At 36.3% G+C, this 22850-nt stretch overlaps 1 protein-coding gene across 2 annotated transcripts; it reads right to left on the minus strand.

Annotated features, from left to right (window-relative positions):
* Positions 1-1639: 1639 nt before the first annotated feature.
* On the minus strand, positions 1640-22850 carry LOC128997105 (UDP-xylose and UDP-N-acetylglucosamine transporter-like). Of its 2 annotated transcripts, XM_054422682.1 has the most exons (9): positions 22818-22850; positions 22044-22083; positions 10887-11000; positions 9943-10045; positions 8088-8219; positions 7425-7497; positions 6410-6519; positions 4947-5098; positions 1640-4009 (listed from the first exon to the last, which is right to left on the minus strand). In XM_054422682.1, the coding sequence occupies exons 3-9, from the start codon at positions 10922-10924 to the stop codon at positions 3763-3765; spliced, it is 855 nt and encodes a 284-aa protein (XP_054278657.1). In that variant the 5' UTR covers positions 10925-11000; positions 22044-22083; positions 22818-22850; the 3' UTR covers positions 1640-3762. The 2 variants fall into 2 exon arrangements, with proteins under 2 accessions (XP_054278657.1, XP_054278656.1); XM_054422681.1 differs by lacking the exon at positions 22818-22850 and having other exon boundaries at positions 22044-22541.

Consider the following 22850-nt stretch of genomic DNA (forward strand, 5'->3'; position numbering starts at 1 on the left):
AGGTTAAAATGAATGGTACCGGTAGTTCACTGTACGGTACTAGTTTGTGGTTAAACTAGTAGTTACTACTAGTTGTTATTAAAGTAACCATATAAAAAAATAACTATGAGTAAATAAATGAAGACTCACTACTCAGATATGGATTTGGATAGGATTAAAATAGTTTAGGCTCACATTTAATTAGCACAGGTAAACTTCAAAAACTTTATTTTCATATTAAACACTTACCATTAGATAACAGTATGACTAGCTACAGAAACACCAACAATTAGCTACAGACAAATATATAGTACATATAAAAATATATCTTTATAAACCTCAATATACAAATACAACAAGAAATAAGTTTGGTAAAAATGTATTTTTCCTACAGTCACCCGACAAAGTTGGCTTCCCTGTACTGTTTATAGTACAGAAAGCTGCTAATTGCTGCATATTTATACTTTGCCGTACGGTTTATACTTTGCCGCACGGTTTATACTTTGCCGCACATCAGGATTCCAACCAAACAACACAAAACAGCGTGGTTTTATTATGCACGTCAGTGGCGGATCTAGAGCAGTCACAAGGGGGGGGCGAACCAGGGAGTCAGGGGCGGTTCGGGGGTACCCCTCCGAAAAATGTGTGTAAACTAAGTCTCCTAAATCACAGTTTTTTACAATTTCTTTGTCCAAAGTTAGTGTGACAAATTATTTTACGCAATTTGTATGCACTACTGTATTACATGCAGTAAAAAATATAAGTATATGTATGCCCAAGGGGGGGGCGGTCACCCCCCTCGCCCCCCCTCTGGATCCGCCACTGATGCACGTAATCCGTGTACGCTTGGAAATAGGTTGGCAACACTTAAAGATAATAATACTATGAACAGCTGATTGACTATTATAACTACGATTTAACCTGTCATTTCGTGTTTATAGTTTTGGTATTTCTGAACTTTCTGGACTTTTCTTTTAAACGTTTTTAAAACATTCCTACGGTCTTAATAAACAAGAAAATACCTTTAAAGCATTTTTTTTAGGCGCGGAAACCACTTCAAATTACAAAAACATACGGAACTATATTCTCAAAAGACGGAGCACATTTCTTGCCGAGGAAAAATAGCGGAGTGATACGGACCACGGGTACTACTTTCTCCAGGGCACCATTTGTGTAATTGTGTTGCTAGCTGAACCTAAAAACGTGTTGTATAGTGTTTGAAAGACTAATTATTTATGTTTTATAGTGACTGTAGGAAAAATATAATGTGTAACACGAGTGAAAAAGGCCTTTGCTGCACTCGAGATCATTCCGCACTCGCCTGTGGCTCGTGCGTAAACATTGCTCTCGTGTGCAGCAAAGTGCCACTTTCACCACTAGTTACACAAATAACTATCTCAATCTATATACATTTTTACAAATGCGTAAACAAAAATTAGACAAAAGAATTTGAAAAATAAAATGAGTGCATTGATAAGATAATTTAGCCAAAACTAACTTAAATTTAATATTTGCACATAAGCCTGCATAGGGTCTACTTGTTTTTATGTTATACTTTTTTAAATATTATTAATTATTAAGAAGTCAAATATTTAATTTGAATATTATTATAACATAAAAAACATACTAATATAATTAATAATATTACAGTAGCATTGAAATTGTCTGTTCTAAATTGGTCACATCAAGGTTAAAGAAACTAAAAACAAAAAATAATTACAAAATTGTAAAAATGTCAACAAATTACACAATTAATTGGCAAAGTGTTTATTAAGTTTGTCTTTCATTATAAGCCCTAACTTGTTTTTATTTCAACCCCATTATCACAAATATAACATAAAAAAGTGATAAAATAAAATCCCACAACTGTAAAATCTTTGATAAAGCGATGCTCATCCACTCAACAAGTCTCAGTTTGCACTGAAACGTGAAGGTTATCAGAGAGGTATGTGGAAATGAGCATAATTGGCAAAATATGTGGTATGCATACATTCAAGGGAAAATCCCTAAAACCCTGACGTGTATTTTCTGAGTACAGTCAGGAACGACAAAAAGAGTTGTCTCGCTGTTACAGCTTTGGTATACATGCAAAACAAAATAGGGTGAACATCAACTGGGAGGGTCAGATATAGAAACTTTCTGTACACAGTAAAATTTTAACAAAGTAAAAATAAGACCCTTACATAAAATAAGATACTTACAGGATAAACTTAATTTAGCCAAAATTACATCTTCAAAAATTTTACATAATTTTGTTATTTGATTGCATAGCAAACAATCATTAAAAACTGGTCACCGCTCATTTTGTTAACAGTCATTAATTTACTTACATGTGCTAAATTATAGGGCAAAAGTGAAAAGAGGAACACTACAAACAATATCTATTATTACAAGTAAGTTGAACGTTGAACACACCTTGATTGTATACTATACTCCTCCTCTAGAGTTGATGACCCTGTTTCTAATTTTGAGCAAAAATATATACTGACAAAATGTTTTAGGTTTTTAACTTAAGTTACATAAAAGACTAACAAGTTACCTACCAGTCGCCTCACTCCTCTGTATGAGGAGCTTTGTGAGACCTGGTAGTGAATGTGTTAAAGCTACTCCTTTTGTAGATCTGTCATCCTCTTGAATCATGTGAGGACAGTTTTAGTTATATCAATCAATAGTCAAAGGTTATGTTGTCAAAGTTATTGTCAGTTACTATTTGTAAAATAGGGTTCAATAAAAAAAACAGAGACCTAAGCAATATCAGCTAAATTGGTTAAATGCTTTTTGGACGGACAAACATTAAATAATATAACATCAAAATTATTCATAGTCAAATATCTTCCAAGCCCCAGAGTGGCCTTTTATAGGATGAAAAAATTGACTCGTCACAACCAAATCTGTATTAAATTGAAGGAAAAGAATTTTAGAGGGCAATGCAACAATTTAATTGGTTGTAGAAGCATATTTTTAGCAGGTGTTAAATAGTACGCCTATATTGATATAGAAGTATATAGAGTTATATAGAGTTATTTTGGATTTCACGACGGTTTGTAGTCTCATCCATCATCTACTTTTGTATAATTTATAATTAACTGTGCAGTACTAGCATTAGCCAACTAAGCCCTATTGATTTTTTTAACAAAATTAATATGTCTGTGTTAAATTTACAATCATTTCTTAAGTTTTTTTACACAGGTTTCGGTTGCCTGTTAAATATAAGGTAATATTTTTAAAGGAAATGCATTTGGCTACGAATTTGTTTAAAAGGAATAGCGTTTGGGTGGCTTAACTCTATTCTTTTTCAAAAATTCCAGTTAAACATATAATTCAACCATGTTGTTTTACAGTTTTACTACCCAATTTTATCTTGAAATAAAAATACTATTTAAAAAAAATTGGCTGTATATCCCAAAAATTTACAGGAAAAGGATCACATCCTGAACTGAGATTTTAGTCCAGAGCATCCCTGTAAAGTGTTTTTAATCTTGGTGGATTGATGGTGGTGAGGTCGATAAGTTTGACGCTTGCAGGAAGAGTAGTTATGTTGCGGTTATATCTTGTTTTTGAAAATAATATAATTTGTATAGCTGCTATTTTAAGCCACCAAACGAACGGTGCATTCAAACCACCAACTGTGCAAAAAGTTGCTTCAAATTTCTAAGTGAAAATTTGACTATACAAAAAACTCTTAAAGGTTACTTAAGACCTGTTTCACCCTCAACAGGCCACAGTCAACAATAGTAATTCATATAAGCTTAAATATCAAATAATACCCCTTTTTTACATATTCTACTGAGCTTTCTTTGCCTTGGCAGGCGCTGATGAAGACTGTAGTATCTTCTGAGGAACTTCTGTGAAGATGAGTGTCCCTACAAAGACCATCGTGGTGCCAACCCAATGGTAGATGGTGAACGGGTTCTTGAAGTACAAGATGCTGAAGAGTAAGCTGACAAACTTGCGTAGAGTGATGACGAGCGTCACGGTCAGCGATGAGCACTCAGATGTGAGGTAATAGACTGAGCTGATACAGAGGTATCTAAATTTCTGTCAGGAAAAATACTTTTAAACATGTTGGCTTGAGCTAAAAAGAAAATATCAACTAGTTATAGGTTGTAAAAGGAATGGATACATAACTAACTCACAATGTAACAATAGAGTTCAAGGTTTTTAAAAGTTTTGAACTAGTATGCTATCAAACTACCTAAACTCTTTTACTTATGTTTAAAGGAAATATAAGTAAAGAACATAGGTTAGGAAGTGGTAGGCCAAGCCTTGGTTAGGAATTATTTTGAAACAGTATACAACTAGAGCTCGCCCCTTGGTCGAAAACTCGACCAAAAGTATGTATTGAACAAACTTTGCTATTTTCACCACACGCTGCAAATAAAAATTGTGATTGGAATTTCTTCCATTTGTTCTTATTTTCTGTTTATATTTTGTTGTTATTTCGTCACCAACATGACAACCCATATGCCCATGGTTATTTTTTATATTTTGATAAATTTTTTTGCTTATTTTTGAGCATATTTTAATTTATACAGGGATTCTGCACATCTACAGGCAAATAGTGGTAGGCCAAGCCTTGGTTAGGAATTATTTTGAAACAGTTTACAATATCTTTTAGCAAATATCTTTCTAACAGTATGCGTAGATTTTCCCTGCGATGCACAGGAGCTGAGAAAAGAGGTTTTCAATAAACATAATTGTCTATTAATAGGATGGCTGTAACTTTAATTAACAAGTTTGATCCTGAGAAAATTTACTGATTTTGTTAACTTTCACGGTTTTCAAAAATTTATCCAACAATGGGCAAAAATAATTCTGAATCACCAATCAGCTGATTTTTACCTATCGTTACTGACAAAAATCAGTTGACTCTTGCCAGTGTTGTTTATATGAAGCACAGAGATAAAGAACAGCTTGGTGTAATTTTAACTCAGTGTTTGAACAAAAGTAGACTCTGAAAAGGATACTGAGTGACGACATTGCCCAACAAGTAAACCAGCAGTATTGGTACAGCCACTGGTAGCACGGGGATCTGCATAGGTGTGCTGTTGACTGTGATCATCAGATGTTCGTAGATGTTGTTGTAGAGTAGAGCAAACGCTGGAAGAGGCAACAAGTGCTGTAACAACACACATATTGGTATGATGTCTTGCATCTAGTTCTATGTATTATTTTTAATCAGATAGCTTTACATATAAAACATCTATCAAAAATATGGTTTGAATATGTGATGAACGTCAAAGAGAATTACTAGAGAATGGAGTTGTTGGTGACTGAGCAAAGGAGACTAACACAAAAACCTAATATTGATGCTCAGTATTAGTCTTTTGGGAGATATTTGTGCAATTGACATTACCGTATTAGACTTTTGGGAGGTAGCCGTGCAATTAACCATACTGGAAACCACAACTATATTTGCGACCCTCTTAAATACGATAAAGTACATTCTATTATTTAACAGATTATTAGGAACGTTTGTTATGACAACAACTGAAATCCCAAGTATTTACAACGTTTCAGGATCTGGGATCTGATCTTGTCTTTAAGTGAAGAGTACCTACTACTGTCAAATTAGGGATCCTCAAAATGTTGTGAATACTTAAGTTTTTTTTTACAAAACAAAGTGGAAAATGTTCTCATAGACCTAATCTGTTAGATAGGCCTAATGTTAACTCATCATCACCAAAAAACCTCAAGAAAAGCAGTATATTCTGAGTACCGTACTTATGTAACTTTGAGCTTTTTATGGAATTTTGACTTAACAATTCTGATTTTGAGATTAGTAAACTCATAGTTATGTTTTTAGGAAAAAGCATTTAGCTTGGATTAAATAAATTTAAATTAAAACATTGTAAACTCATAGTTAGCGTTTTGGTAGGAGAATAAAAGAAGTAAATGCTTAGGGAGGGTTTTACGGGTCTTCATGCTTTTAGGATGGCTAGTGTCGCTGAGACTGCCATTAGAAATAATGGCTTGAGTGAACAAGTGTACAACAATCTGCAGAATGGAGAATGAAAAAAGGTAATGGATGAGGTGAAAGGGTTGTGGAGAAAGTATAAGTAATATGGCAGATAGTGGAGGAAGAGGAACCTATGGAAAATAGAAGATGGAGGATAGGTCTATTTAACATCCACACCCGGGAAGAACTACATCAGGAAAGGATACTTGTATGTATTATCTTAGTAAATCTGTGTTTTGTCAGTTCTAAAAAACATTTCTTAGGACTTTATTTTTCCTACACATGTATATCTTGAGGGTTAGTAAGATACATTGTACTTTCAGTATATTCAGTATAACGGTATGATAAGATAGTTCTAGGCTCTAGCTGAAGGCATAAGGAGCCCTAAAAGTTATGAAACCACGTACGGCTGTCTGGCATACCAAAGTAGTATTTAACATAATTAATACTAAATACAGTACTAAAACTTACTGTAAAATATAGTGCCTCTTTTGGATTCTTGCCATATTTTTTGTTAAGCTCTTCTTGATATATACCCATTCGGGCAGACATAAACAGTGCAGTTGTCAACAGGAGGATTCCTAGAATAGTTTTACAATGTTATTAGAATGATCTTTATTTGCAAACATACAAGTTAAACCAGATAAGATATATATTAAAAAAATGGGGGAAAACTATAATCCTAGGGATTTCTACTATGGACTAAAATATTCCACCAACCATAATAAATGTAGTAACCAATTAGGACCGTGCCACATTCAGATCTAGTAAAAAATTTGGTTAGTTGTTATACCGAAATTCTGAGTATTTTAAATAGAAAATGGGCCAACCCAAGCTTTTACTACCACAATCACAAAATACTATTGTGGTTCTGCATATTTTTGCTATTTTTTATACTGTAGTTTTAGGTTTTTAAAATTTGTTTGCATCATTGGCGATTCAAATGGTTATGTAATGTGGAAATAGCCTTGTGGCAAAAGGAAAACTAATAGAAAATATATAAAAAAATCCTTAATATTGAGCTTGAAAATAAGTATAACTTTCTTGTTAACATGTCTAGGTCTATTGTCTTTAATTGTTACACTTTAAAGTCTTGCTTAAGCAAAATTTTATATTACATAACAGACTAACAAAAAAGAGTAGCTACAAAAAATATATATACAATTATTGTACAGTGCTGCATCCAACAGTAAAAGCAACTCTATCCATTGAGACGCATGTACTTATCAAACCCTTGCCTGTCTAAATTTACCTAGTAAAACCTTAACTGGTTATACTAGGTTTCACGTACTCAGTTAAGCTTGTGAAAACAAAAAACAAGCCCTTGGACCCTAAACTTTGTAGGGAATCTAGCTAAACCCTAGCCCAGGGGTCTCCAATGTTGTGGACGTGTCTGCGAACGCCACCTAGTATCTAGTTACTATTTGATTTGATAGCCACAAACTAGCTTAGTAAATGTCCTCACTTGCGTGAGTAGCATATTTACCAATACTCCACCAGAAGAAATCTTCCACTTCTGTTGTAGGCTTAGCGTCTTCTCGGACCGGACCAGTTTTTTTCTATATTAAAAGTAATACTTGATTAGGTTTTAACTAGGAAGTTCATACAATTACAAAGGAGTCAAATTAAACCATTTTAAATATGAACTTAAGTGTCACACTGTGGGATTAGCGTTCGTATAACAGGATCTTAATGAGTGTAAAGTCATTGAATCATTTACCATGACATTGTCTATTCTCTCAGCTTAGCAATCCATCATTAGGGAAAGCTACGATTCAAGTGAATTCAAGTCGCTTCAGTTATATTGTAGCTGCAACATGGATTAATTCAATGTTCATCTGAAATGTTCGACATTATTTTTTACATGTAAACGATAATCATCTCCCTCGGAGCAAAAGTGTCAACAGTAAGCATTGCCTGTAGAATCCTATCCTACTACATCAGGCTACATTCATTTTGGAACTACAGCAACATTTTTTTCACACATCATAGCAAGTATTTGAAAGCTGAGACATGGTTTGAAAAACTATTGCCAGTGTCAATCCTCCTGTCAAGCTAACAATAAGAATGATTATTTATCATCTAGAATGACATATGTAAATTTAAAAGCTATGCAGCTTTTACTGTTCTCAGTTTGTTGCATACTTACTACATCTTGACCAGATATTACTGTACAAATTGCAATACCCAAGGTGATCAGTCCAACAGATACATATTTGGAGAGTGAGTATGTTTTCTTCAAAATTATGATTCCCATAATCATATTGGCGATCAAGGAACCCTGTAAAATTAATTAGTATTAGGAACAAAATGTATATGCTTACTGTTTTAGCTAGGTTGAACAAATAATTAGAGAAGCATCTAAAGTAACTTAATGTCAACAGGGTGTCTACTATATCTAGCGAAAGAATTCAAGGAGTTTTCCAGGAAATTTCAAGACTAAGGCCCCTATTACACGAGGTAGCCTGGCGACGTCGCCAGCGACCAAACTGGCTACTCAGCTTGTCATGGGGCATTGATTCTTATGGATGTTATTACACGAGGGTAGCCAGCGACGCAGCCACACTTTGGCGACCGACTGGCTACCGAGCCCCGTCGCCACTGTGGTAGCCACTGGCTACCCATATTGGCGACGCTGCGTTGTAGCATATGGAGCTTATTACACTAGGTCGCCAGTATCACGTCACCACTCGGTTAGTTCATATCACGGGGGTACTTGCACACTGTTGTGTTGTGAGTGTGTGAATTGTTCACTTCAGTTGATAAAATGTCTATATCATCCTTTACGACTCGAAGAAACTGGATTGTGACATACGAAAATAATTGAAACATTTTGTCCGCACAGAGCTCATCAAAAAGGGTGTAATATAACCCTTTTGATTCTCTTGCACTAAGCATTGGATGAACGTACATTTTTCTCTTCCTTTGCCTCCTTTTCTTCAGAAGTAACAGAAGGAGAAGATACTTATAATCACTCATTATTCACTGTAAACACCGCTCATAACAAGTACAAGACAAGCACTCACAACTACGGCGCCACGGCGGTAAAATTCTGGCTACTCAACTGGTTATAGGTTTGGTGGCCAGTGCGTCGCCAGCTACTGCCGCTGGCGACGTCGCCAGGCTACCTCGTGTAATAGGGGCCTAATTCCTGAATAATTACTACGATCAGAACTTGTCTTCAAAGTTTATCACACCACTTTAATATTCAAAGAAATGCTAAAGGAATTTTTATAGGCAATCATAATTGTCATCGCATTGAACTGTTGTTTTAAAAAATCATGGGTACTTTAGAAATTGTAAGTTTGAAATAGTATTATTTCATTTTATTTGTTAATTTAGCTTATAGGCCTATGCACTTTAATTTGAAAATAATCTAAAGAATGGTATATTACCATAGACAAAAAGAATTAAATATATACTGTCAGCCGTGCTGCGGTTACCATAGGTTCTGGCGCACACCGCTGGAAGCGCTGTGTAGTTACGTAGCAAGTACGCCGTAACTACATGGCGCTCCCAGAGGTGAGCGCCAGAACCTATGGTAACCGCAGCACAGCTGACAGTCTATATTTAGTTCTTTTTGTCTATGATATTACAGTGGTATCTTGATGACAAGACTATCATGCGAATTATTAAATAAGATTTAAATCCGGTTATCGTCCCTCACGACCGACCGCAGCAAAACCTTTTAGCATATCTTGCGGCCTCGGCAATACCGGTAATTGTCTGCCGCTACCACAGAAGTACTTGTGAGCATATTTTTCAATAACGGCGATCCTTTTACGCCATCAAGCAACAACCACGAGCAGAACAAGCGGTTTCGGCGTCACCAGTGATCGTCTCTTGGTCATATAGTGGGCCTAAATAGTATATTGTCAAATAGACTACAATGATTCCTACTAACACATAAAAATGCTGCTTGGAGTAATCAACTTAGGATTATTTTTGAACTCTGAAACATTAAAATTCAAAATATCAAAACTGTATGATAAATTCATACTTACTGCTCTGAAGATCATGTGCAAAGGCATCGCTACGTTAAAATCAAAAGCGTAGTTGTTGAAAACATTGACAACAAAAAACATCACTACGAGAACTGTGTAGTTCCTGAAAAAGCAACACAGTTTGAACAAAATTAAAATGTATTTAACTCTAAACCTAATAGCCTACTACAGCCTAGGGCTTAGTAATTAAAACCAAGACATTTAATTTGGGGGGAAATGCAATATCTCTCTCACTCTCTCTCAGATTTAATTTTTTTAGTTTTAAAGTGTTTGCTAGTAAATTCTGGTGCTTATTGCTTTGCTACTACTGGGCCTAACATTTTTTTTTTTAAAGAGAAAATATAAAAGGGTTGGTAAAGGATGAAAAACAATAGATTGGGTGAGGATAGATCGAAGGTTACAGTTAAATATAACAATACCAGAAATAAAAATATTATTAAGTTAAACCAGTACGGTACCTCACGATTTGGAAAGATGTTTTTGTTTTTATGTATAAACAGATGTACCTATTAGTCTAAAATCTATTAGTTTTTATAGTCCTCGCCACCCTAAGTTGAGGCAGCCCAAGGCCGCACGGCGTATATCTAGTGCGGCCTTTGGCTGCCTCAACTTAGGGTGGCGAGGACTATAGTCTTCAATTCAACCATTGACATTATGTCGTGAATCGTGATTTATATGATATACAGCTCGTGGCACGTGGCTGGCACTTGGACCAAAGGCGGGCAGTGTAGGCGGGGGGAAAGTGGAGATGGTAAGAAATGACCGTACTGCAAACATTTCTGTTGACTTATGGGGTGTACATCCTGTGTTTCGTGTACTTGAGCGCCTTCACATGGGTGGCGAGGACAGTTGACGCAACCCGCATGATGGCACATGGTAATGTTTTTGAGCTAGATGACATTTCACTTCATTAATTTGGATGTAAGAGGTTCACAAGGACTTACCATATGCTAATATTTGGTTTCTTCGTACCCCACTTCATCGTAAATATAAATCCGTGCACAACCACAAAAAGAAACTGTGCAAACGTTATTAGGTTTCCACTCCCTGGGTCTTCTCTGGAAACAAATTGTTATTAGATCAATATTGCTTGAATCTACAAACTGGATTCATTTACCGGTACCATTAATCAATAAGTTTAAAATTATAGCAGACTGAGCATACTGAAATGATTCATTCTAATACATAAAGGACTAACAAAATTTGTATTAAAAAATCAACAGCTTTAATTGTGTTTTAAAAATCTTATCCTAGGAAAAAAAGGATCAATTAGTAGACAATATCATATAGTGACAAAAGTGTAAACCTAAGTTACCTTTATTTTTTAACGAGTTTGAGAACCAGCATGATCAGACTATGGGATGGGAAGGGGGTATTTATAGGGGTTAACATTGGTTTTCCCATTATTGACCCTCAAACATGAATTTTAATTTTTTCCATATCAATGTTGTATACAGCTTAAAAAGCAAATAATTTAGTTTAACCTTGAAGCATTGTTTTATACACTCCATGGTTATGATAATTTTCCAAAGAACTGTAAACTGATCCCATTTTATTTTCATGGGGATTAACTAAATAAACTGTTAACAAAGAGTTTTTTTTTGTTAAGTTTATTTATGTTATACTTAACTCTAAAAAACAAACTTTAGTACCTTCTTTGTATCAGCGAATCTAAAACCTGTTTTTTTGTATCTATATAATTAACTAGCTGTACCCGCGGGCTTCGCCCCGTTTAACTTCATAAGTATTCGCATGGCTCATTCACGCCCTGGTTGAAGTTCGTTCGCTACGCTCACTCACCTTTAGGTTGGAGCTCGTTCGCTGCGCTCACTTGCCTTCAGGTTAGCTCGTTCGCTACGCTAACTCGCCTCCAGGTTGAAGTTCGTTCGCTACGCTCACTCACCTTTTGGTTGGAAATTAGCTGTTGTCATATATTAAAAAAAATTAATTGTGCTGCACCCTGTTGGTAATCCTTTTAACTTTTATGCTATTGAACATCATAGAACAGAACCAACTTGTTTAATTGAAACAGCTGTTAAGATTCATTAATTCCTTTTAAATATGAAAAATCATAAGATTAACATGGGGAACTACAGAGCCACTGGGGCGGAGCCCGAAAGGGTTTTTGAGATAAGAATATGCTTTAATGTTAATCGGGAATGTGAGCTATCATCATGCCAAATTTCAGCCCAATCCGTCCAGTAGTTTATGCGTGATTGAGCAACACACACACAAACACACACACAAACATACACACAAACTCACAAACTTTCAGATTTATAATATTAGTAAGATAAGATACGCCAACACGAAATTTGTCCATTAAACTCCTACGCCATTTCTTAACCAATTTTGAACATTCAAGTCTCATTGAAAAGAGCATGTTGCATAGATTTGCAAACTGACCTTATTTTTTTTTTTTTTAAGTTCCTAGGGCTCTGCCCCAGTGGCTCTTAAAGTTCCCATGTTATTCTTATGAAGAACATATTTGTTTTCATTATGATCAGCTGGATAATTTAATTGCTGTTAATATTTATTTTGCAATTCAAGGAAACACATGTATAGCCTAAACATTTACTGATTTGGTTGAAATTAAATATTTACTATTTGAATTTGCGTTTGCGTACGATATCAAGAAAGCCAGGACAATTTGATGTATTTCACCAAACAAGAAAAATGGATTGACATAGGCCTAGTACTGTATTTCTTGAGCAATCATTTGAAAGCACCGATTTGTTAAATATGGAAACATAGGAAAGTCATAGAACTCCAGCAAGTAGAAGAAATAGAGAATTTTTTTTATAATTTAATATTGTTATTAGCCCTATATAATGAAGAACACCTACAATATGAAGATTCCTGCAAACAATGAACGAGGATGTTACCCAAAGTGCTACCTACTATTACTGTAGGAAACATGGACTTTGTGATCATTGCAGAGGTAAACCCTCTAAGGCTGAATAAAACTGGTACGGTAAGGACATTAAGGGGGAAAAACCACCTGAACAACATCTCAGGCCTTTCAACTCAGCACTTTTTCAGGTAAATAGAATTTACGTTAAAACAGTAACTAACCAAAGTAATGCCAAATTAAATAATTAAAATTGTGAGAGAGAGGTTATATAGGAAATAAGGTAGTTAGTTCTTAAGTAATCCAAACAAATTTTATCGCTATTAAAAATTACTGAAATTTGTAAACGTTGGCGACAATGGGTGGTACCATGCAGAATGCATTATCATTGATGAAGATCAACATGGAAAACGTAATGCTGCTATAAATGGGAAACATTTGATTGAAAACACAAAAAAAAAACAGATCAGCTTTTGAATAAAACATTTTAAAGAAATTATGATTAGCCTATATGGAACTGTTATGTACATTGTGAGTATTTCCATTAGTTACATAATATTTGAGATGACTCTTTTAAACTCATCGTAAATTATGACTGTTATTTGTTTTTAAATAACTCCTGTACTTCTTTTCAATTGCTCTATTTCGAGCAACATTTACACTAGTAGGGGAATAAATCTGACAAGAAAATATCTAAGTCAAAAGTGAAGTCTGCAGGTTTACTACAGCGGGGGTATTATTTTTCTACCTTTTTAATGAATAATTAGTGTCAAAATACAATTTTGACAGAGATATTTATTATAGTATCCAAACTGCTTTGTAACGAATGATGTACTTCAAAGTTTGAATGAAAACACACTTCAGGGATAAGATAAGACGAATTACGTTATCTATCTTAGATATTCTGTGAAATAATACGGTCTACTATTTGTAACATGTAATGGAAATCTGTGTGACTGGGTGATACTAATCGCACTGGTTGAGGATGTATGTTGAATAAGCTAATGAAGGAGTGGTGTGGATGCGTGAGGATTGGGACATGGAAATATATACAGGGTGTTTTTGCATCTTTATTTATGTAAAAACCGCAACAGATAGAAATATGCAGTTTGCGGGAATCATCTATTGACGTAGGGGGCCCAATTTTTTTAATTTCAACTTTACATTCACATTCCCCCCCTTTCCCCCAACTTAATTTTTTTTTAATAGCAAGGTACCCCTTGTGACGTATCAAATGAAAGAGCATGAAAAAAGAAAATGTTTGGTGAAATTTATTTTTCATTTGATATGTCACAAGGGCTACCTTGCTATTAAAAAAAAAGTTATGGGTAGGGGAAAAGGGGGGGATTATCTCACAAATTCATGAGCCGATTTTCAATTTTTGTTCACCAAACACTTTCTTTTTTCATGCTCTTTTATTTGATATGTCACAAGGGGTACCTTGCTATCAAAAAAAAATTAAGTTCCAGGGAAGGGGGGGAATATCTCACAAATTTATGAACCGGTTTTCAATTTTTTTTCATCAAACATTTTCTTTTTTCATGCTCTTTCATTTGATATGTCACAAGGGGTACCTTGCTATTTAAAAAAATAAGTTGGTGGCAGGGGGGAAAGGGGGGGAATGTGAATGTAACGTTGAATTCAAATCAATTGGGCCCCGTACGTCAATAGATGATTCCCGCAAACTGCATATTTCTATCTATTGCGGTTTTTACATAAATAAAGATGCAAGTTTAAAAAAAAAAGACCCTGCATATTAATAATTACTATTTTATGAGGTTGAGAAATTAGGAAGGACTGTTAACTGTCTGTTTTAAAAAGAAAGATTTTACCCTGAGGTTGATCGTGCCCATTGCCGTTAACACCTTAAACCAGCCTTGATGAGCTGTGATTTGAGTAATTTATAACATGAAAATCTTATAGCTAACCCACTACCTGAATATATAAGAATTGCATTTACAAGATAACTAAGTAATGAACTAACCGTGTAAAATGAAAACTGATAGAAGTGAGGTAATTTAGCAATGAATTAGGCCTAATTGAATTGACAGTGGTACAGAATTAATGAACAATTTAGAACCATGTGAATTTAGACTTTGTTTCGACAAGCTGATGTCGGCTTCTCTTAAGGAGAAGACCGACATTTTAAATTGGAAAACCTACATCCTAAAGCCCCCTGATTTCTCCCCGGCAACCCCTAACTGAACTTAAACAAAAAAACAAAATATTTCATAATTAAATTGGCTTCCCTGATAATTAATCCAAATTACTAAGATACTAATAATACTTATGTTTAATTTGGAAGTGGGGCAGTCCGGCGAAGTTGACGACCAAGAGCGAACGGGAGTGATTTCTGGTCTCTTTGTCGTTTCTAGTTCTATTGCCGTTGGCAGCTGATACGCTTCGGCCAGTAAGTTATTGCTCGCTCTTAGTATCTTCTAAATATATAAAAGGCAAAGCCCTCACTGACTGACTCACTCACTCACTCACTCATCACTAATTCTCCCACTTCCCATTTACCTAGGAGGCTGAAATTCGGTACACTAATTCTTTGGGCATTAAATAGGAAAACTAAGTAGTTTTTAATCTGATCGGGCTTTCGGGCTCCGCCCCAGTGGCTCTGGAGTTTCCCATGTTAACCTTATGATTTTTCATATTTAAAAGGAATTTCTTAACAGCTGTTTCAATTAAACAAGTTGGTTCTGTTCTATGATGTTCAATAGCATTAAAGGTACAAGGATTACCAACAGGGTGCAGCACTATTTTTTTTTTAATTTATGACTACAGCCAATTTGCAACCAAAAGGTGAGTGAGCGTAGCGAACGAACTTCAACCTGGAAGCGAGCTAGCGTAGCGAACGAGCTAACCTGAAGGCAAGTGAGCGGAGCGAACGAGCTCCAACCTAAAGGTGAGTGAGAAGCGAACGAACTTCAACCAGGACGTGATTGAGCCATGCGAACGAGCTCACTTGTGAAGTTAAACGGGGCAAAGCCCGCGGGTACAGCTAGTATATATATAAAAGTGACTCTCACGGCACATAGATCAGGAAACTTATACCAGAATTTGTTTGTTTTTTTTCAATTTTAAAACCAATAGATTTTATAATTGAGAAAGAATGTTATGTACTGTACCGGTAATGAAAATATTATCTTCCAAATATATAGGATACTAGCTGTAACCCGCGGGCTTTGCCCCGTTTAACTTCTTAATTTTCAAGATTATCTCGTTCGCATGGCTCAATCACGTCCTGGTTGAAGTTTGTTCGCTACGCTCACTCACCTTTAGGTTGGAGCTCGTTCGCTACGCTCACTCACCTTTAGGTTGGAGCTCGTTCGCTGCGCTCACTTGCCTTCAGGTTAGCTCGTTCGCTACGCTAACTCGCCTCCAGGTTGAAGTTCGTTCGCTACGCTCACTCACCTTTTGGTTGCAAATTAGCTGTTGTCATAAATGTAAAAGAAATAATAGTGCTGCACCCTGTTGGTAATCCTTGTAACTTTAATGCTATTGAACATCATAGAACAGAACCAACTTGTTTAATTGAAACAGCTGTTAAGATTCAATAATTCCATTTCTCATAAGGTTAACATGGGAAACTCCAGAGCCACTGGGGCGGAGCCCGAAAGGATTTTTGAAATAAGAATATGCCTATATGTTAATCGGGAATGTGAGCTATCATCATGCCAAATTTCAGCCCAATCCGACCAGTATTTTTCGAGTTTACTTTTCCCATACACACATACACACATACAGCAACCACCTCTTTTTTATAATAGTACTAGCTGTAACCCGCGAGCTTTGCCCCGTTTAACTTCTTAATTTTCAAGATTATCTCGTTCGCATGGCTCAATCACGTCCTGGTTGAAGTTTGTTCGCTACGCTCACTCACCTTTAGGTTGGAGCTCGTTCGCTGCGCTCACTTGCCTTCAGGTTAGCATAGATAGGTTTTAGCTCTTGATTTTTTTAATAGCCCTATTGAATAGGAACAAACTGTTTACAATAAGAGTATTTGTTTTCTTGATAAAAGCTGTTGCCTTTTTTAAAAAATATGTGTGACTTACGAAACTGCAAAATCCTCTCTACTTTATTTATTTCAAATAAAGCTGGGTAGAGATGAATCTCAATGATTTTGCAGGGCAGACAAACAGGTTCAAAGAACGCTTAGAAAGTCTAATTTATAATGGCTCTTTTAGCCTAAGTTACCGTAGAAGCTCTATGACAACATGTGTTACTTGTACTTTCACTTTCAAAGATAGCTTCTGGGAGAAAAAGCGCTGGTGTTTTGTAAAAATATATTACAAAAATATATGATATAAATATAGTTTTGTAAAATATATGTATTAGGGTGTGTGGCTTATAGGTTAACGATGTTTCTTGGAAGTCAGCCCTACCGGTCATCGCCTAGTTCACATCAGTTGGGAAAGGAATTTGTAAATCGATGCTCATGCTACTGTTCAACTCTGTTCACACCAACTGGTCGACTAAGTGTAATGTGAACAGAGTGTCTGCATAGATGAGCACCGTGGGTACGGGGTTAATCCCCTTTCTTACAATATGCCTTTGGCCCACAACAATGCTAAAGTTCAATTAGGTAGCTGACAAATAACCAGGTTATGCTAATAGCTTTGATTAGGTTAGAATATACAGTAATAATCTCAGACTTGGAGGCTGAGTGCTGCATAATTTCTTGAATATCATATCATACTATCATATTATATAGTAAAACGTGAGAGGGTTTTTTTTTATTTCACGATTATAAATGGCACTTGCCGGATTTTCATGGTTTTTGTGTTGAAAGAAAGATAGGCCTAATTTTGAGAACTAGAGAAAGTCGAAGCCGTAATTTTAGTTTTAGCCTAGGGTTTTTGTTTTTTTTTAATTAAATTTAAATTTTTTAGGTATAGCAGCCGACGCTAACATTCTAGACAAGCTTTTGGTATAAATCCCTTTGCTTTAAACGTAACAGCTGTAAACATCCAGCGTTTGTGACACAAATTCAGCATTTGGATAGAAATGAAATGACATATGTACGTTTGACTTATTTATACTATGTGTAATGCAATGATAATTTATACATTTATTAGTAGACCTACTAATAAATGTATAGGTAAGATATAAGAATTAAAATTTACCTCAATCCAAACTGAACTTAACTAAACTAGCCTTGTACCTAACTGCCGCAGCACGTGTGAAAAAGTCCCAATATTTAGTCTCGTAAAACACAATCGATATATATATGGAATACCAAATGAAGCTATAGCTTAAGTACCCTATCCTAAATGATGTCTAGGCTAACTAGGTGGCTTTCGCAGAGGCATCGACAAAATTGAGCGGAGTCATCAAGGGTTCATATTATGTTGTTTTTGTCATACTGCTAATAACAGTCGTTTTCAATGCATGTGTTGCAGGTCTAAAGTAGCATTTTTACTCTTTAGGGAGTAAAAATCGTTTACCTACAGTTACCTAACAATGTACATGTTCTCTCACTGATTTGAGAAAGCAACGGCCAATTCGCTCATCAGTGAGACAATGTTAAAATTGTCTCATTCTAATTACTTTGTCTCACTCACTCCAGATTTGCAACGTGAAGGCATGAAATAGTGAGCGTGTAACATGCAGACAAGGTCGTATGCACGCGAAATACGTTGGCAGCACTGGCTGTAAATCAGCTGGTCAGCTGTTGTACTGTTGTATCATTAAATGTAATATTAAAAGTTCACTTCTAATCTAATTGTCATAAAAAGATCACACACTCCGGACTTACTAGGACTTCCTTCACCACTTTTTACGCCACGAACCAGTTTCCCTACCTTCCCTTAGCATTATTGGATTGCAGATACCTTAATCTATTGGTCATAAACAGATCCCACACTCCGGACAGCTCGCCTTGACAACTTACTTCCCCTACTTCCTACGTCGCGGGCCTGTTTTCCTCCCTTCCCAAAGCATTTTAGGATTGCAGATACCTTAATCTAATGGTCATAAACGGATCCCACACTCCGAATAGCTCACCTTTACTACTTCCTTCACCACTTCCCACGTCGTGGACCTGTTTCCTTCCCTTCCAATTTTAAAATTGTAGATACAGTACCTTAATCTAATCGTCATAAACAGCAGTTCCCACACTCCGGACTGCTCGCATTTACTACTTCCTTCACCACTTCCTACGTCACAGACCTGTTTCCCTCCCTTCGCATGGCATTTTAGGATTGCAGATACCTTAATTTAATCGTCATAAAAAGTTCCCACACTCCGGACTGCTCGCCTTTAAACTACTTCCTTCACCACTTTTTACGTCACGGACCTGTTTCCCTCCCTTCCCTTAACATTATTGGATTGCAAATACCTTAATCTATTGGTCATAAACAGATCCCACACTACGGACAGCTCGCCTTGACTACGACTTTCCCTACTTCCTACGTCGCGGGCCCGTTTTCCTCTTTTCCCAAAGCATTTTAGGATTGCAGATACCTTAATATAATCGCCATAAAAAGTTCCCACGCTCCAAACTGCTTGCCTTTACAACTTCCTTCACCACTTCCTACGTCACGGAACCGTTTCCCTCCCTTCCCTTAGCCTATAGGATTCATAAACAGATCCCACACACTCCAAATAGCTCGCCTTTGCTACTTCCTTCACCACTTCCTACGTCGCGGACCTGTTTCCTTCCCTTTCAATACCATTTTAGGATTGCAGATACCTTAATCTAATCGTCATAAACAGTTCCCACACTCCAGACAGCTCGCCTTGACTACTACCTTCACTACTACCTACGTCGCGGACCTGTTTTCCTCCCTTCCCATAGCATTTTAGGATTGCAGATGCCTTAATCTAATCGTTACAAACGGTTCCCAGAGTCCAGACTGCTCGCCTTTACTACTTCCTTCACCACTTCCTACGTCACGGACATGTTTCCCTCTCTTCCCATAGCATCATAGGATCGCAAATACCTTAATCTAATGGTCATAAACAGATCCAACACTTCGAACAGCTCGCTTTTACTACTTCCTTCATCACTTTCTACGTCGCAGACCTGTTTCCTTCCCTTCCAATAGCATTTTAGGATTGCAGATAACTTAATCTAATCGTCATAAACAGCTCCCACACTCCGGACAGCTCGCCTTGACTACTTCCCTCACCACTTCCTACGTCGCGGACCTGATTTCCTTCCTTCCCATAGAATATTAGGATTGCAGATACCTTAATCTAATCGTCATAAACAGTTTTGACACTCCAGACTGCTCACCTTTACTACTTCCTTCACCACTTCCTACGTCACGGACCTCAAGCTTGTGTCGTCATTTGATTATATTTATGATCCATACCGTTTCTGTTTAGTCAGGTTGGGTAGCAGGAAAATATTTCAGTTCTGGCAGACAGGCTGCAATTTTAGGTGGTTATAGTATACAAGTTTCTGAACCTAAAACCGCCCAGACCCCAATTTTTAACGACCTCGGTCGTCCGTAATGACGTCATCAAAATGGCGGCCGTAAGAGGATGCTGGGCCCCCATGAATTGGCTATAACGGCCGAATGCCTGAACCGATTTTCATGAAATTTGGCACACAAGTGCTTGAATACATTATCTCGGCCTGGGATGAAAATGGTCAAGTTTCATCAAGTCATTTCAAAATGGCGGCCATTCAAAACTAAAAAAATTATGAGGAAAATAATTGTGAATTGTTTTATATACAGGGTGAGTTTAAAATGAGTTCCCCCCCTACTTTTTTATACTTTTCTTAAGATATCAACTCCGAACCACGTCAGATAATTGTAGAGTAGCGATTACTTCATTTCGACTAGTTTTTATTGTATCCGTTTTTTGTTATCAAGCTTTCTTGATAAAATATAACAATTTTTTTAATTTAAAATGTCAATATTTCAAAAACCAAACATGACAATGAAAAACGGATTGCGGCATTGAATTCAACATAAAAAAGTAGTTCAAAATGATGGGTCACAACACCACCTTCATATTTAAAATAATTTATCACATTTCAAAATGGCGGATCCAAGATGGCGGCTGAAAAAAATACATCCGTCACAACCGAGTTAAAATAGGTCAACAATGAATGGTGGTGTCCACTTATCTTTATCTAGCACTATTTTGAGATTATGGCCTTAGTTTGTTAATGCACAATATTATAATGGACTAAAAATAAAGTTATAAAAAGTTCTCATAACTTTAGAATTGATCAAAATTTTTTTAAACGGATTGCAGCATCGTATTCAGCGTAAAGGTTTTGTTTGAAACGGTGGGTCACAACCCTATCTTTACATTTGAAAAAATAACTTTGTTTCCAAAATGGCGGATCCAAGATGGCGGACAAAAATGTAAACCCAGTCAAAATGAAGTTCTTGCTACTCTACAATGATCTGACATGGTTCAAAGTTGATATCTTAAGAAATGTATAAAAAAGTAGGGGGGGAACTCTTTTAAAACTGTCCCTGTACCTATAAAACAATTCACAATTATTTTCCTCATAATTTTTTATAGTTTTGATCAGCCGCCATTTTGAAATGACTTGATGAAACTTGACCATTTTCAACCCAGGCCGAGATAATGTATTCAAGCACTTGTGTGCCAAATTTCATGAAAATCGGTTCAGGCATTCGGTCGTTATAGCCAATTCATGGGGACCCAGCATCCTCTTACGGCCGCCATTTTGATGACGTCATTACGGACGACCGAGGTCCTTAAAAATTGGGGTCTGGGCGGTTTTAGGTTAAGAAACTTGTATACTATAACCACCTAAAATTGCAGCCTGTCTGCCAGAACTGAAATATTCTGCCACTAGGCCTATATGCAGCTATACGACCCCACTTCTAATATCTGTGGAATAACTTAATGCTATCAGCTATTTCTTTATCTACTGCATTAAAAAGTCAACAGCTGATCATACGTCTTTGTTTATATGTCAAAAATACTGCTTCCATAAGGATTACATTGAAACTTTGAGACCCAGTGGGGCGGATTCATGAAAGACTTTTTTTACGCCATATAGATGTTGGCACTCACCGATATGGTCTTTATCACCATGCAAAATTTGAAAACGATTGCTGTTCAGATATTAGCGTAGCCTAGTTAAGAAACTGTAAGTTATGGTTCGTGATTTTATTTCAGGCCTACAATTGATTGTCATTTTTAAAGAGCTATTTAAGTAGGCCTAACCAACTTATAGTCCTGCCCCAAAGCCTGGGCCTAGTCTGTTTTATGAAAATTAGGTAATAGGTAACTTATCTAGGCTACTCACTTGACCAGTAATTCCAAAAACACCACGTTGCTGCAACATCCTAGGAACACAGAGGCTATCCCCATAAACACACCCATCTTAAGATGTAGCTTAATTAATTTTTACGCAGAGGATACGCGTCCGGTAACCGTACGTCGATTAGACGTCCGGCAATTACTGTCATAACCTAACCTAACCAACCAAACTTGCTGATAATGAAAAAATCGAATTAAGGTTAAATTCTTTCTCTATTAGAAAATTATAAATGCCAAAAATTCTAATTAAAGATGTACAGTTAAGAATAAATGGTATTCAATGCAAAATCTTCGACAAAAAGTTAATGTCACCAATGGGACTCGAACCCTGGACCTCTTGCATATCAGCCGAGCATCTTATCCACTACACCACGACCACCGATGGTTGGTGATGGTATTGTTGTAGTAAAGGCGTTCCAGGTTCCCGCAACCCCATGACGTCATTGCCGGACGTCTAATCGACGTACGGTTACCGGACGCGTATCCTCTGTGTAATTTTTATCACCGTTTATAAATTATTTAACCTCTAAAATGAGCACTGCTAGGGCTCAGTCTAACCCAGATTTGTTATCGTTTAACCTAAAAAAAAACTTTCATGATTGACATCACCTACAGTGACAGTAAATTAAACTTAGGCCTAGTACTGTTGTATAAGAAGTTTTATGATAAAGCAAGATTAAACTAATAAAACCCCTTTCTAACAAATTAAATACTGTTTAATTAATTATAAACTTTGACTTCAGCTAAATAGTAAACAAACACCAAATCAAATCAATTTCAATTTTATTATCAA

Source organism: Macrosteles quadrilineatus, unplaced genomic scaffold, assembly GCF_028750875.1.
Source record: "Macrosteles quadrilineatus isolate MER2022 unplaced genomic scaffold, UCM_ALF_1.0 Scaffold_6__1_contigs__length_79288215, whole genome shotgun sequence".
Lineage (NCBI taxonomy): Eukaryota > Metazoa > Arthropoda > Insecta > Hemiptera > Cicadellidae > Macrosteles > Macrosteles quadrilineatus.